Below are 12843 nucleotides of genomic sequence, written 5' to 3' on the forward strand. Positions count from 1 at the left end.
CCTACGGGGCCCCTCCGGTACCGGGAGGCATAGGCAATCCAGCATCAGGACCCCCCAGGCCACAGGACAGGCGCGCTCCGCCGTAACAGGCGCCAGCCATTAGGGCCACCGGGCGCTGGACACCGAGATGAGGGCCAAGGACGAGGCCAGGGCCCAGAGGACCCAGGAGCTACCCACCACCCAGCCGGAGCCCCATCACCGCAGGCCAGCCCCAGCGTCTGACCCAAGCAGCCAGAAAATCATAACACAACCACAGCTCCACCCCTACCTCCCCCCCACACTACACCACCCTCTACAGCCCCTTAACCCAACACGCTCCTGAACCCCCCCCTGCTGCCCTTCCCACTCTACAAAAGGGAGGGTGAGCCCCAGTGGGTACTGGCGAGGTAGACCCCAGGCCTGTCCCCACCCATGCACTCTCACACACACACACAGACATTCTTTGCTACACAGTAACCCCCTCCAGCCCACCAACCCCATAGCACCGCACGCCCGGCCACCGCTTCAGCTAACAGGGTCCCCACACGCCAGGCCGCCCCGAGAGGACCAGGTGGGACCTAACCGGGAGGCCAAAGGATACTCGGATATTATAAGAACGGGCAACGATTCATCAGCTACTTCATTCCAGGCTCTGTTCGGCAGACATAAATCCCTGCGTCTGTTATTTTTAGCTTTTGTTTCCGGCACCACCCCTCAGCCTGCTCACCTGTGCGGTCGTAGGACTCATGGCAGGTGTGTGCGATCTCCGCTCCGAGCTGCAGGTAGTGTCCGGCCTTGTCGTCGGGCGAGCCGTCGGCGCCGAGTGCGAACATGCCACCGGCGAAGCAGGCCAGGTGGCCCATCTTCCTCTCCAGGTGGCCGTTCTTCCACTCGCCGATGAAAGTCAGCCCGCCATTGGACTTGCGTACAAGGTGGCGCTCGATGGCCTACAGGGTGAGGGAGTCAAAGTAATGGGAAAAACGGTTTATTAAGTCAGAGATAAACACTCTTTACGATCAAATAAAGGGGGGGTTTCCAGCGTCTGTCTGCAGCTGGTGAATGATGAGGGTAACTAGTGTAAAGGGGCCTTTAACACTGAGTGCTATTCCAAGCGAGTGAGATGCCAGTCTCATCTCTCAGCCTTTGCTCTGCAGCGTCTGCTCAAATTAGTCTGGCGCTCATAATCATCAAAAGACATCATCATCACCATCCTTCACAGGCTAGAGCTTAACCATCGGCATGATTAGCACCACAGCAATGGGACGCCTGTCCTGATGCCAACACCCAGCAGACGGTCAGCCTCAGCTTTGGTGGCGTCAACCATCCAGGTTTACAGGGATTATTGTTGCTGCACTGTACCTCCACGGCGTCATCGTAGGTCTTGCGAGCTTCTGTGTCCGTCTTGTCAGACATGAGCCAGGCCTTCAGCAGGTACTCGTAAAAACTGTCGCCCAGCCCTCCAACTGAAGTGTGATCTGCAGACAAGTCACAGACGAGGAGAGGAGGATGAGCCGCCAGCAACAGTCACACTAGAGAACCAGGGAATTATTCATTTCTAAACTTTTGCAGCCTCAACGTCTCCGTTGTTGCTTCAGAAGCATCAATCTATCTCTTTCCTGCACATCTACATCATTTTGGAAGCTTGATTTGATCTGATGATGCAGCAACAGCTTCACAGTTTTTCTCATTTGCAGGTCAACTTGGAGAGGTTGAAACGCACACTTAACCTCACAGAGAATAAAGAGGCTCACTTTCAAGTGCTTCATTATTCAAAATAACAGTAAACTTTCTGTAAAGTCATTGGAACTGGAAGTACTGCTTTGTTTCTTGCTCTTCTTCTATTTCTGAGGTGTCAACCTGTCTTTTACACCCTGAGGTGTTTACTTGTAACAACACAGCAAAACAACCACAAATTGGCTCCTGCAAGTGTGGCTGGAAACAGGAAGATGGGTGGTTGGGTTTAAAATTTGGGGAAATGTGTTGCCTGTTCTGCTCTGGGCTTCATCTTTCACTGTTATCTCACGCGTCTACATGAATTATCACTTTTTTTTATGGATGAAACGTTTATTTATCACTGACATAACAGGGCAGAACCAGGATCTCCCCTCCCCTGGGTGCAGCCATCTCTTTAACTCTACATAATCACATCTGATATCGAAGCAGATGCTATGCGTCTCATCATCAAGGAGATTCTCATCCGTATGTGAATGCCTGCAGGGAGCTGAGGGGATACTGATAGACGGGCACCAAGAGACACCAATGCACCTTACAAACAACCTTCAAGGCATTACTCGGGGAAAAGAGTGCTCTGGAATTCCTGACTTGACTGTGCCTTAGGGTGCTCTGCTAGTACTTTTACACAGAAGAGGCCACATCAAAGTAAACGTCTTTACTCGCACTCTACCAAGGAAATGTGAACATTGGAGAAAGTTTGACTGAAAATGTCCCTTTCTGATAATAACAGAGGAGGAGGGGCTGGTGCTTGGGCCACTCCGTGTAGACATGACCGTGTACAGCCTGAGCTCCAAAGAGGTTTGGACGATTCTATAAGAAAAAAAACACCAAAAAATAAAAGACTGTTTCGTTACACGAGCCAATATTTTTTTTCAAAACCAATGTAAATGTAGTTTATGTTAAACTAGGATCATTTTCCCTTTTGATGATTTGATGACTTATTTTAAATCTGGTGTCTTCTGGATGTCTCTAAATGCATAAGCATGTGTGTATGTGTGCTTATGTGTATGTATGCATATGTACACATATACACATGCTTATGTATATCTGCTTATTTACGTATTTATTCAGAGTAAACTTGTCAACACTTCCCCACCTCCATGATGCTTTTTGCACATGACATGTTTATATCTGTACATATCACTCTGCACATAATTATTATTATTATTATTGTAATTATTGACATTTTTATGTAATACTTTTAAGATTTGTCGTTTTTGCACGGTGATGGTGACTGCTTCTATTTTTATCTCTAAATTTAAAACCAAACTACTTTTGAAGGGATTGATCTGGGAAGACATCACTCTTTCACATAATAATCTAGTAGTCCTTTCAGAATGGTGTGACCAACACACTGACCCAGATGACCCAGATGTCAGAGTCCTGTTGCTCATCTTCAATGTCCAGTCCTTGAAAATCTGATTGTTCTTCACATGTCACAGTCTCTTCCTGAACTCCTGAATGCAGTTGATCACTGCATCAACTGAAAACCATGTCCATCTCACATTCTCTGACCTTCAAGGACACAGGACCCGTTTGTTGTGTGATCACCCCGGAAATCCACTTGGGTCTTAAGTCCAGTAGAGTGTCTTAAGTACACGGGATCAATGACTGGACATACAGCAGCTCCAGCCAATATTCCCACTTTAGGCAAATGCTGCCTCCTAACTTGTGAACAGAGCAAGTATTACAGCCTTGGTTGTCCTTTGGTGGATGTGAGGTGGCAGCTTGGTCTCTTTTAAACCAACGTTATCACTTCAGTTGATAGAGCATACATGTTGGAATAGTTTCTCAAAGTTTCCATCCATTGCGACGGCGGCATTCTTTGGTGACATGTATGTGGCGCACAGGAACTAATGGCTGGTACAGTTCAGACACGGTGCTGCAGCCGCACACAAAGCATCCATCAGCACTTGTCAGGACGCACTGGCTGACAGCAAACTCTCCATCTGTTAATGTACTCATTGGTTCATCAATCAATTTACTCTCCATCCATCTTCTGTCCATTTACTTTTGCCTGCATTTGGCTCAGTCTGTGCACTTACAAGAGCACCAGTCTGCATGCTGAGCCACCAAACCATCCATTTATGAGACCCTCCATTCATATGGGGTTGGCTGGAGTGCTCCATTTGTTTGATGGAAAAGTTAACCAAATAAAACAGATTTAATCTATTTTGACACTAGCAGCAGTTAAAAATCTATTTACCATTTCCCACGTCCTTTAGGGAGTGTCGTGGAATAGAATAAATAAAAATGGCGCACTCACTAGACAACGTCCTTACTCGACACACACAAACCACGTTCAATTTGAAAATAGATTTCATCTTTTCATTTCCTCTCACTGAACGGAGGAGAAAACCCTGCGTAGATGGACTTATCTGATCCACAGCAGATCATTGCAGAAACAGTTTGAAGGCAGGCAAAACCCCATTAAGAAACAGTTTAATATCCACAGTGCCCTCATATTTAACTGGAAAATCAATATAATATCTGTATATCTGTCATATAACATTAATATATATATATATATATATATATATATATATATATATATATATATATATATATATATATATATATATATATATATATATATATATATATATATATATATATTATGAGCAGGTTCAGCAAATGACCAATAAACTACGACCACATGATAGCACTTTGCCTGAGAGAATACAACAAAAAATATACAATTTACTCACAAATAGTTTAATTTTTGTAATTAAGACAATACATTCATGTATTCATCATATTTGATACAAATATAAAGCCTTTTATTAGATATCTAGAAGCTACATTTACACTGTTTTAGTTCTGATTAGCTGTTTTGAAGTACAGCTTTTATGCAAAACACGTGCAAAATGTGCATTAACCTCCATCCATCCATCTGTCCATCCATCCATCCATCCATCCATCCATCCATCCATCCATCCAACCTGTTCAATCCATTTTGGGATCATGGGGTTGCTGGAGCCTATCCCAGCAACTATTGGACAAAGGTGGAGTCCCCCCTAGACAGGTCACCGGTCCATCACAGGGCTACATAACATACGGTTTTTAAATAATGGCCCACTTAAGGAGATTGAATACCGTAATTTCCGGACTATAGAGCGCACCTGATTACAAGCCGCACCCATCACATGTTACAGGATAAACCATTTTGTACATTCATAAGCCACACCTGTCTATAAGCTGCATGTAACCACATTGAAACGTGTGTTGTAGAATGAGGATGTGTATGTGCTGAAACAGTGCGCGTGTCGAAGAAAGAGGAGGGAGCGCGTGCAGCGGAAGTGTGTTGGGGATGTGTGTTTATGTTTGTTATCCAGAGTGAAAAAGAACTGTAATAAAAGAAGGTTTCTCCCAGAGGAAGATGAATGATTCTTTATTAACCCGCTCTGGAGGCTCCGAGGGTCCAAACGGGGAAGTGAACAACCCAAGGAAGATCCAGGAGAGGATCTCACTGCATTTTCAGACCACAGTCAGAAAAAAAAAAGTAATAGCAGCAAAGGTTCAACACATGATATATTTACGAAGAAAGACGGTACAGAAAGAGTCTTTAAAGTTGTAATAATATACCTGAGCTTTTCTCTCCAAACAGTTCCCGTGACATGGCAGTAACACTGCAGCAATATGGTAGGAACAGGACTGGTTTAAAAAACATGACCGTAAAAGTCACTGAGAGCTTTCTTCATCTTCCTCCTGTGCACTGAAACCATGGAAGTCTTCCTCCTCAGTGTGGCATTGGAATAGCATCAGACATTCTTCACCACACTCTGTCTCTTCTTCGTTGTCATCAGTGTCACTCTGAGGTAAATTCTCTCCTGAGCTCGCGCTGTCCTCTCCGTCACGCAGCAGACCGGCTTTTCCAAACCCATTTGTGATGGAGGATTTTTTCACACTGCTTTTAACTTGAAGGCTGCGTCATCTGCATTTCTTCTTGCATTTTCCATGATGAGGGTCTGTTCGTGCAATTCATTCACAAAGCAGGAATTGACATTAAACTTGCGTCTTCCTCGACACATATACCGTATTCCCCGTCTCACTCTTACCCTTTCTGCTCAAGCGCGTTAGAAAAAATGCATTAAAAAAAAAAAGACCAAAAGAAAAAAAAGCATAAATTAGCCGCATCATTGAAAATGCCGCAGGGTTGAAAGCGTGTGATAAAAGTAGCGGCTTATAATCCGGATATTTCGGTAATTTTTGTGAGAATTTTCAATGCAACTCCACAAACTCATCATGGATTTGGCGCTTTGGGAGTAGGAAAATGAGCAAATATCAACTCAATACGTTAACAGTCAACACCTGCAGTCCATTTGTCAACAGTTATCAGCTGCAGCTCAACAGATTTTCACTTCAAATAATGAAGTAATGATAAGAATGTCAACTGAAAGTACAGCGTATTACACATTATGATGCAAATTATATTTAAGTGTCAAAAAGTTAACCATAAAATCCTCTCCATGCATGACAAAGCACCATCTGAGGCTGCAAGCAATACCTCTGCATCATTGGCTGCTATGGGCAGGAAAGGAGATAAACTGATGGTGTGTGGCCCCCATCCTCCCCTGACGGAGCGCCCCCCATCCTCCCCTGATGGTGTGGCTCAAGTAAAAAAATCTAAGATGGTAAGAGGCAAGTCACAACCAAACAGCAGCTCTGGGAGGCGATTCTGACATCCTGCATAGAAATTCAAGCAGAAACTCTCCAAAAACTCACGAGTTCAATGGATGTAAGAAATGTGAAGCTGCTCCAAAATTAGAGCTTCTATGTTCAAATGGAAGTTGACCTATGAAGATGGAATAGCTTTGAATTTCAGTTCATATGACCTCCTAATGCAGCAAATTCAACAAATGCCATGTCTATTGAAGGCTTTCAGAAAACTCTGATCACAAACATATCTGTGTTTTCGTTCGGCAATACTAGACTTATTTTTCTACAAAGGTTTGAACTTTGAGAGTTTAAACAAGAGAGAAAAGTGTCAAAATGTCTGAGTAATGTGTACAGAGTATGTAGTGGAGGATCCATAAGAACCCATCGGTGGTACTGATGGACAACAGAAAATGTGTCTGGGTTAAAAATATTCTAATTCTACTTCCCGGATTTTTCCTCTCGCAGGTTATTTTTAGAACATGACATCCGCCAAACACCAGGGAACACTTAGCCTCTTAGATAAAGTTATAGTGGACAGAGTGAAACTTTGGAGAAGCTTTGTCTTTTACGCCAAAGAAAGAACCAAACGGTTCGTTGCAAGTAAAAAACTTATATTGATTTGATGAAATAAATATTTTTCAGAACTGAAATGTATTGAGTTTCCGTGAAATAATGTTTTCCAGAAGTTGACATATGTTTAATGTGGGGAAAACTTCATGATGCATTTGCAGCATTTTGGGAAATAGAAAAAATAAAGAGTCATCTAATCAAGAGAACCTCTGTAACCTGAGTTTGAGGTTTCAACTGGAAATCTCGTCCTTTGTGAGATTGAAATCACTTCACTTGCCACAAAAATTGATTTATGACTAAAGAAAAATAATCTGCATGTATTTTTGATACTTGATCTGCATATGCCATGGAGATTTCTGTAATAGTTTTTTCTGTCTATATGTCCTATTAATATTAGTTTTAATCATAGTCAGGATTTTTCTAATTAAAATAATTTGCATATATTTTAAATAACTGATCTGAATGTGCTTTGTTATTTTTTCTGAAATAGAGTTATGTTTATTTTTACATAATAAAGTTATTCATCGTTGTCATGCGATTTATTGATACTTAAGGATTCTTAATTGTGTCTACTAGAAGTTATGAACTGGATAATGATAAATGATGTAATAAAATGGTAGAACGGGGGTGGGATTCTATAAATTCACTTCCTTTCTCTCCCTTCCAAGCAATTGATTTTATTTCTTATTATTCTAAGTTTGCTACGTCTTTGTATGAATGCATAACTGATGATTGTATTGTTTTGTGCATTATTCTTGCTTTGATAGCTTGAAATAAACCATAAAATTAAAAAAAAAAATCTAGAATGCCAAAGAGCTGCAGTGCCACCAAAAAACCACAAAATTGATCAAAATACTTTTTCCCTTCATTTTCATTGAAGCTTTTCATCAATACTTAAAAATGCTACAGCCGTACATCTGGACAGTGGACTGCTGAGTCACAGGTTTGAAACTCCTTTTTTACTACAAGTACCAGCGACAGTACATTCCAAATATTGACAGTATTTCTCTTATATTAATTGAAAGCATGTACTTGAGGCCACCACTTTGTGTCTTTAAAACAGGGTTTGCCAGAGAACAGGCGTTTCTGTGGAGCAGCTCAATGTCACTTCGTTTCCCTGGGCAGAGCGCCAGATGCCATCAATATGGAGGAAATACGGCGTCCCCCGTTTTCTTTTTGATTAAATTTGTTCTTATTAAAGAACATCTATTTTACTCCCCCCCCTCCTTCCTTCACACTGTGGCTGCTGTTGGAATAAAGGACCAGCTGAAGCTCTCATGAACACCTGAACTCTGACAGAAACTAGCCGGTTAAAGGTCAGGGTGTCCCGATCAGGGTTTTTGGGGCCCATTTGATTTTGAGTTTCTGCTGATACCGAGTCCCAATGTTTTAGATGTAACTCAACTAAAAAATAAACAAATTTAATTAACAAATCCAGTATTTTTCCTTTTATAATGCAACACTTCTGTGAAATAAATCCAACAATCAAGTAAAAATGTCTATCAACCAGTGAAAATACTGGTCACCTAGTAAAAACTGGTGATAATTAGTCATTAGGAGAAAGTTTGGTGTTTTAGTAGTAGTATCTTCAGAACTACTCAGCATATTTTTCCACATGTGATTCATTTCTCCATTAATAATTCTGACAAATAAAGGAAGACTTTCCTTTAAATTGTTTTTGTAGCACATATAATACTCATAACTAGCTCAGGTCATTTAATAGTTTTGGTTCCTTTTAGCGAATATGGTATTCTGCGTCACATTTTGGGTTTTATTACCACATAATTCTGCTTAGCTCTGAGAAGAGAAATAAAAGCGGATCGGGTCTTCTCCCGCTTCAGCGTCTGTCTGTCTGTGGGCAGCAGACAAAGAGAAACAAAGGGAAGCACAAATATCATCTTTTTTTCTGTTCACATTGCTTTGTAAGTCACGGTTTGCATTAGAGAAAACCCCATAGAGACACTTGCTGTCAGTTTGAACCGATTTTTAAAGGAGTTATTGATATTGGAAGTACAAATCTGTGAATATCTGGCTAGCTTAGCTTAGCTGAACTGTTTTTGTGCGCTTCCTGCTCAAATTAGCGCCACAATAAATTGTGGTTATCCGTTCACTGCATGCAGACTTTGAGTAGAGTATTTATCTGGAATAATAAGCTTGAAATATAAAGCGCTGATGATGATAAGAATAAATTATGTCCAATACTGATCGGGAGACAACATCTGATTTTGATCGAGTCGTCAACCACGGGATCGATCCCGATTTCCGGACCGGGACACCCATAGTCAGGGGTCATGGTGTTGAGTCAACTTACTAAAAAAAACACCTCAGACCTTTTTGCCTTTAACACTTCATACAAGTCAACAGCTCGTCCCCAGAAGCTGCCAGATTCAACGGCGGTGTACTTACGCTGGCCCCAGCGGCCCGTGCGAGGGTTCAGGTAGTTGGGGTAAAGGCCATTGGGCCGGTCCATTTTGGCCAGCAGTTTACGGATGTGCATCACCTGAGACAATTACAGGTTTTAAGTTAATGGAAGTGTTTTCACTAAACATTTTTTATGACAGATTTCAAAACCTTAAAGTCTTGTTCAACAGACATTTTCACGTTCTTTGGGATGCAGCCCACAATTTCAGAAGCATCACAGAAAGACTGAGTACCTTCTGGTAGTAGACGGGGTTTCCTGTCAGGTAGGTCAGGTGAACAAACTCCATGTGCAGAGTCCCAAACTCAGCCAGAATGCTGCTTCCTGCTGATGCCCAGCCCCAGTTCCGGCCAACACCGCTGCAAAGAAAGAAAGACCGACACGCAGGAGTTCAGCTGCATGCAACACGATCACTCTGAAACGTTCTGTAACGCACAGGACAGCAGGTCGGTGGGAATAAGGGGAGAAAAGGCTAAACCAGGGGTCGGCAACCCATGGCTCCGGAGCCACATGTGGCTCTTTCATCCATCTGTTGTGGCTCCCTGTGAATTTGGAAAATAATGAGTATTTTATAATAATTAAATTTTATTTTTTTCATTTTTCATGGCATTTCAAAGGCGCTGATGGCTCCGCACGAAGCGAGTGCCGTGTAAAAACCAGCTTCGTAATGAGCTCGTATTTATCGGGTGATACCTGCAGAGCTGATAGCAGGAGGAGACACGCGGGGCGGCTTCAATAAACATTCCGATCTTCTGCCGGGAACTTGACGTACCGCGGGGCAGAGACCAACTCGCTGATGACAGACTGAGAGTTCGCGCCAGCGTTGCCAGATAGAGTCACAGTTTTCCAGCCGAAAAGTCATCTGAAAACCGCCAGACCCAGTCAAAAACCGCCCAGCACAGCTTTTGTTGATGTTTTTTTTCTGTACTGGACTGATAAAATAAAAGATATTTCTAAATAAAAGATAGTTCTGACTAATAATAAAATGTGTACAATATTGAATATTTCCTCAGCGGGCCACCTTCTTCCATTCATTTGCTTAACCCGCTCTATCCCCACTATAACCTGCGTCCGGCTCTTTCATCCTTGTGCGGCGCTGGAGCGACCCGACTATCGTATTTTGCGCTCTCTGTGTAGGACACACTGAGGAGCGCGGGGGAAACCACTCTCAGCTGCAGAGGATGTGAACAGGTGAACAGATAGAGAGGAAAAGCAGGTAGAGAGGCGGGGGAGGGGCTTTGGCTTCAAACTCTGTCAGAGAGATGCAAACACGGCGTCAGATTGAGACACAGCTTTCCCTGCGGGAGTTGAAGCAGAGACTTTCTCTGGGATGATTTTATAAACCCAAACATGGAAACATGATTACCAAGTAGAACTCTTCAAAATAATAATCCTGATCTCTCCACATTCTCAGTGTCTACCATGCATTGACAAACACATCGCTCCATGCAGCGATCAGACCAGAACTAGTAGCTCCTCCCACACGCGGCCGCGGTATCATCCTTTAAAGAACATAGTGTGCATTTGCAGCGACGTATGCTTCAGACGATGTCCGATTGGCCAATCAACATGTCAATCAAGTCCCGTACTTCTCAGTGAGGATTTTGATTGGCTGGTGGATTTTAAAGAAGTACTTTTTTTTAATTTTTTTTTATCTTTTCTGGCCCGCGATCTACACTCATGTCATTGAAGGTCGATCGCGATCGACGTAATGAGCACCTTTGAATAATATATACATGCATAATATATATAATGATGTCAAAACAGGTTGTGGCTCCGGGTGCTTTCTTTTTTATTAGGGGCGGTCCCAAATGGCTCTTTGAGTAAAAAAGGTTGCCGACCCCTGCACTAAACGCTCATTAGATGGTGCAAATCTCCACTCAGGCTCAGCGGCTACTTCAGGGTTTTTCTGTCAAAATCAGACTGTTTCTACTCAGAGAAGTTAAACCCTTCAACCTGGAGGAGTTATGAAATAATTCACATTTTTAAATGTTTTACTGTTTCCCAATAATAAACATATTGTCAAGACGCTTTTGGAGTACGGTAATCTTGATGGCATTCTGAACAAGGTTTATAAACGAGCTCTCACTTGTAACCGAGACATCTCAGTAAAACCAATAAAAACAGACAGCTGATTGGAAAAAAAAAAGCCAAATGAAGATGGCGGACGCTCCACCACACGGAGCTTCCTGCACTCCTGTGCTACAACTGCAACCCAGAACTATGTCCACTTCAGGAAAACTGCAAAAGCCTGGAACTGTGAGAAAGCGTCATCTGATGGAGAAAACACTCTCAGTATCAGCCTCTCAGTCCAGACCTGGAATGAAAGATGGCCGCAGGTGTTGCAGGTGTGGTCACAGCTCTCCTTCTTTACACCTTGCTTATTGAGTTTATACCATCTACCGACGATCTAGACCTCAAAAATGCTGACGACAAGATTCAGCTACAACTTTCCATTCATGGAAAGATGCATTTCAGTAGAATGGACAAAGAAGACACAAACAACTATGTCAAGCCAAGCATTGGCTATGGGAAGCATCTGCTAGCTATGACTCTTGTTTATCCACCCATCTACCATAAGAAACGAAAAAACATCAAGACAACTTCACGTCTACAATGGACTAATGCTCTTGTCATCACGATCTGTTTGACACTATCTGGAGACATACATCCATGCCCGGGACCGCGCCACGTCACACCGAGGGAAGGCCCCGCGGAGAAGCGCGCAACTACGGCCCTACTACCTGGTGTTGCTACAGATTGGGCGCTGGGGAGCCTTGCTGGTACCGTGGTGGATCCGTACACGCTGGGTGCGCATGACGGAGCGGGTGTGCGGTGCGCCCTAGCTGGATGCCCTCGATCAAGCCGGCGGAGCGGCGTCTTCCATCGACCATCGACTGGACCCGGAGTTTCGGCGGGGACTGGGGTGTATGCAAGATCAACGGAGCCCCAGACTTCTACCACCACGCTAAAGGAGCACGCTTCCAACACCTCCACAGTGACGCAGAATGTAAACAGAAAACGGCTGAACCCAGGGATCGCAAAGAACAAGAAGTGGGCGGTGTTTCAAACTGTCAATCATTCGCGGACAGTGTGGGACCCTAAAGCCAAACCAAAGGGGATTCTAGGGGGACACCTGAACATAAGAATCTTCCTTTCTAAAGGTGAGCAAATACAGCATCTGTTACTGGACTCAAACCTGGACTTTCTCTGTTTATCTGAATCCTGGCTCAATCAGAATTCCCCATCAGCAGCTCTGAATATTCCTGGTTATAACATCTACAGAAAAGACAGGGAGGGATCTAAAAAGGGGGGTGGAGTCTTGATTTACATAAAAAGCACATTGCAGTGCCACAAAATTCAATGGTCAAACCATGTTCAGTTGGAATGTTTGGGGCTCACAATCTCCCTTTCACCACAAATGTCATTTATCCTTGTTGTTATCTACAGACCTCCATCTGCAGATAACAGATTTTATGAAC

The 12843-nt window shown here is 43.2% G+C and overlaps 1 protein-coding gene across 2 annotated transcripts in view; it reads right to left on the reverse strand.

The window, feature by feature from the left end:
* Positions 1-12843, reverse strand: part of man1a2 (mannosidase, alpha, class 1A, member 2) — a 105127-nt gene that overhangs the window by 10832 nt on the left and 81452 nt on the right. For both annotated transcript variants that reach the window (XM_023950575.2, XM_078939856.1), the window contains exons 8-11: positions 9597-9720; positions 9349-9442; positions 1339-1454; positions 707-926 (exon numbers count right to left, since the gene is read on the reverse strand). In XM_023950575.2, coding sequence (XP_023806343.1) covers positions 707-926; positions 1339-1454; positions 9349-9442; positions 9597-9720 — 554 coding nt within the window. The remainder of the gene's footprint in view (positions 1-706; positions 927-1338; positions 1455-9348; positions 9443-9596; positions 9721-12843) is intronic.

Source organism: Oryzias latipes, chromosome 21 (assembly GCF_053564925.1).
Source record: "Oryzias latipes strain Hd-rR chromosome 21, Olatipes_Hd-rR_3.1".
NCBI classification, from domain to species: Eukaryota; Metazoa; Chordata; class Actinopteri; order Beloniformes; family Adrianichthyidae; genus Oryzias; species Oryzias latipes.